Raw genomic sequence first — 2500 nt, 5'->3', positions numbered from 1 at the left:
TATGAAGTATTAAAAATGCTGATTTGCCATCCAAGACCAAATTTGGCTTGAAAGACAATTTGATTAGATGCTTGGGGACATTGCAAAAGAACCCTACTGTTATCAAAGGTATCTTCGAGTTCTCTAAGATCCATTTCTTTTGCTGGCGAAAAGCTGTCATTAGTACAGAGCCGACAATATTTCAGGCAGCATTTGGGGCATCTCAAATGTGTTCAGAAGTAGGGATCAGATTAGGGTTTGACAAATCCTACTTTGCATCCATCAGTAGATATCTGCATAACACAGATGTCATTTTCATGCCACTCTCTCATGATGGTGACAGCATACATGAGGTATTTGGTATGCTGAAAATGGAATCGGAAAAAGCTGGATATACAAACCAGCCAAACCTGAAGGATCGAATTTGGTACAATTTTTCCTATGAGAAGTTATGGAACCTCAGCACAGAAAAGTTTGTGAATGTCCCAGGTTTTCCGGAAAGAGTGTTTAGTTCCCCTTTGTTCTATCATATACGGGAAGATATGAATAAGGTATGCCATCTCTATGGCCAAGGTAACCACTCTGTATGGGAGGCTATGAGTGTACTAATTCCCGACCATAATCATCATTGTGAAAGACTGATTGGAGACATGAGGCGGTCCTGGGACTTCAATACCCTTGTCTCTATATCAAATATACGGTAATTGCGGAAGAGATTGAAAGGAAATGTGGATAGGGTAATATAATATGTGTGAGAAGTTGTTGCCAATAAAAGATACGTTTCTAATTTGTAATATACTTTCACAATGTGTTTTATTATGATTAATTATAGAAAAGATACTCTCAAAAGTTCAAATTATACTATACACGATTGAATAAATCAACATAATTTGAATACATCGTTAAGTAATTACTGCTAAAAGGACGAAGAAAATATAGAAAACGGGTAATTTCACCCCAGACTAAACTAATTATTTAATCGTATTTTTCGGATCTTTGAGTAAAAAGTGCAATAGGTAAATATTGATAAAAACAAATAAAAATGGTATCACTAGTCAAGAAAAAATAAATGGCGCCTACTTCTGAACAGTCTCCGTGAATTTGAAGGATTTTTCAAAAATCACCAATTATTGAAATACCCTACAGTACAGGTTGCAAATCTTATAAATAACTCTAAATGGTATTACCACATTAATTTTAATCCAAGCTGAAACATCAGAAAATAGAAATTACTAAACAAAAAATACACAAATATTAGACACTTCACATTAACCACTGACCCAAGAGACATAACCATCAGCAATACCTGAGGATCTGCAAGATAGGGCGCAAGCAGTCTCCCGTAGTGTACTTCTCGCTCTGGTGTGAGTGATCCAACTAGGATGGGGACGATGGTGAACTGGTCGCGGAAACTGCCAAGAACACAAGAAATCTGCTCTCAACAAGCTATATAAAAAAAATTCATTTTACTCTTCAATTTCCTTCAATAAAGAACTCCATAGTCTACTACTGAAAGGTGAAATGTAGAATTTTCATATTTCCATAACTATCACCAGAGAGCTATGGCAACAAATTTTTGTATAACAAAAAAGGAAGAAGAAAGAAATTATGTCTTTAAAATCTAATCTAACAAGATCAGACACAACATATAAGGAGAGGTAACATAAAATCTCTAAATATCTGTTCATATAAATTCCATAAACATTCATCTTAATCAAAACATCAAATTCATAATTCTACTTGCACATACATTAAAATGAGTCCTTCCATCAGATCCAGTAACGATAAAACTTCATATCAGTTTCAAAAGTATCCTTGAAACACCAAACCTTGTACTCGAGCACTTACTCTTCCATAACCTTTGCTATGTAGGGCAAGTGCATCTCAATGCTGTGCTCATCCTCATCTGCTGATACACTCATGGTCTCAAAGTGGCCTGTCTGATACAACTCATTGTACACTGCAATATAAAATATAAAATGGTGATTTTTAAGCTAGCATGCCACCCTTATTTAGAAGTCATTTTGCTTAAAAGGAGAATATAAATGATAATTTTGTCAACAGAACATTTCTAAACCAAGAATAATGAAGGATACAATATGCATAAATCAAGATCATAATCTCAAGCAAAAAATACTAAGGAGAGACATTCCTTGACAAACAACAAAACAGCTTGATCTCTGATTCAATTAATTAGCAACATTTTAGATCAATTACTCAGCAACATTTTGAGAGAATATGGTTGACACCTTATGTTGCAAAGTAGACATTTACTAAGGTAAAGTCAATGGTATACATGTTATAAAGGTAAATAAATCATTAAGTGACCCCCATATGTCCTAACTTCACCCCTTCATGTTGCAGGTATCCTATGGAGAACCTGTCCCAATATTCTTAAGGAAACCAGAAATTGATTTGTAATATTTTTCAGTCTTATAAAGTACATTGTGATCTGTAGATTCCAAAAATCATAACCCATTATTATTATTATTTTTTATTTTTTTTGTGCTGACTAAGTTTG

General features: G+C 34.2%; 1 protein-coding gene across 1 annotated transcript in view; it reads right to left on the bottom strand.

The window, feature by feature from the left end:
- The window catches only part of LOC122254230 (protein MEMO1), an 18976-nt gene that overhangs the window by 9562 nt on the left and 6914 nt on the right, over positions 1–2500 (bottom strand). The window contains exons 5-6 of the mRNA XM_043017814.2: positions 1828–1939; positions 1286–1391 (exon numbers count right to left, since the gene is read on the bottom strand). Of these exons, the coding sequence (XP_042873748.1) occupies positions 1286–1391; positions 1828–1939 (218 nt within the window). The remainder of the gene's footprint in view (positions 1–1285; positions 1392–1827; positions 1940–2500) is intronic.

This window comes from Penaeus japonicus, unplaced genomic scaffold, assembly GCF_977035675.1.
Source record: "Penaeus japonicus unplaced genomic scaffold, GWHDUDI00000001_assembly GWHDUDI00000040, whole genome shotgun sequence".
Lineage (NCBI taxonomy): Eukaryota > Metazoa > Arthropoda > Malacostraca > Decapoda > Penaeidae > Penaeus > Penaeus japonicus.
This window is presented reverse-complemented; position numbering and strand designations above follow the sequence as displayed.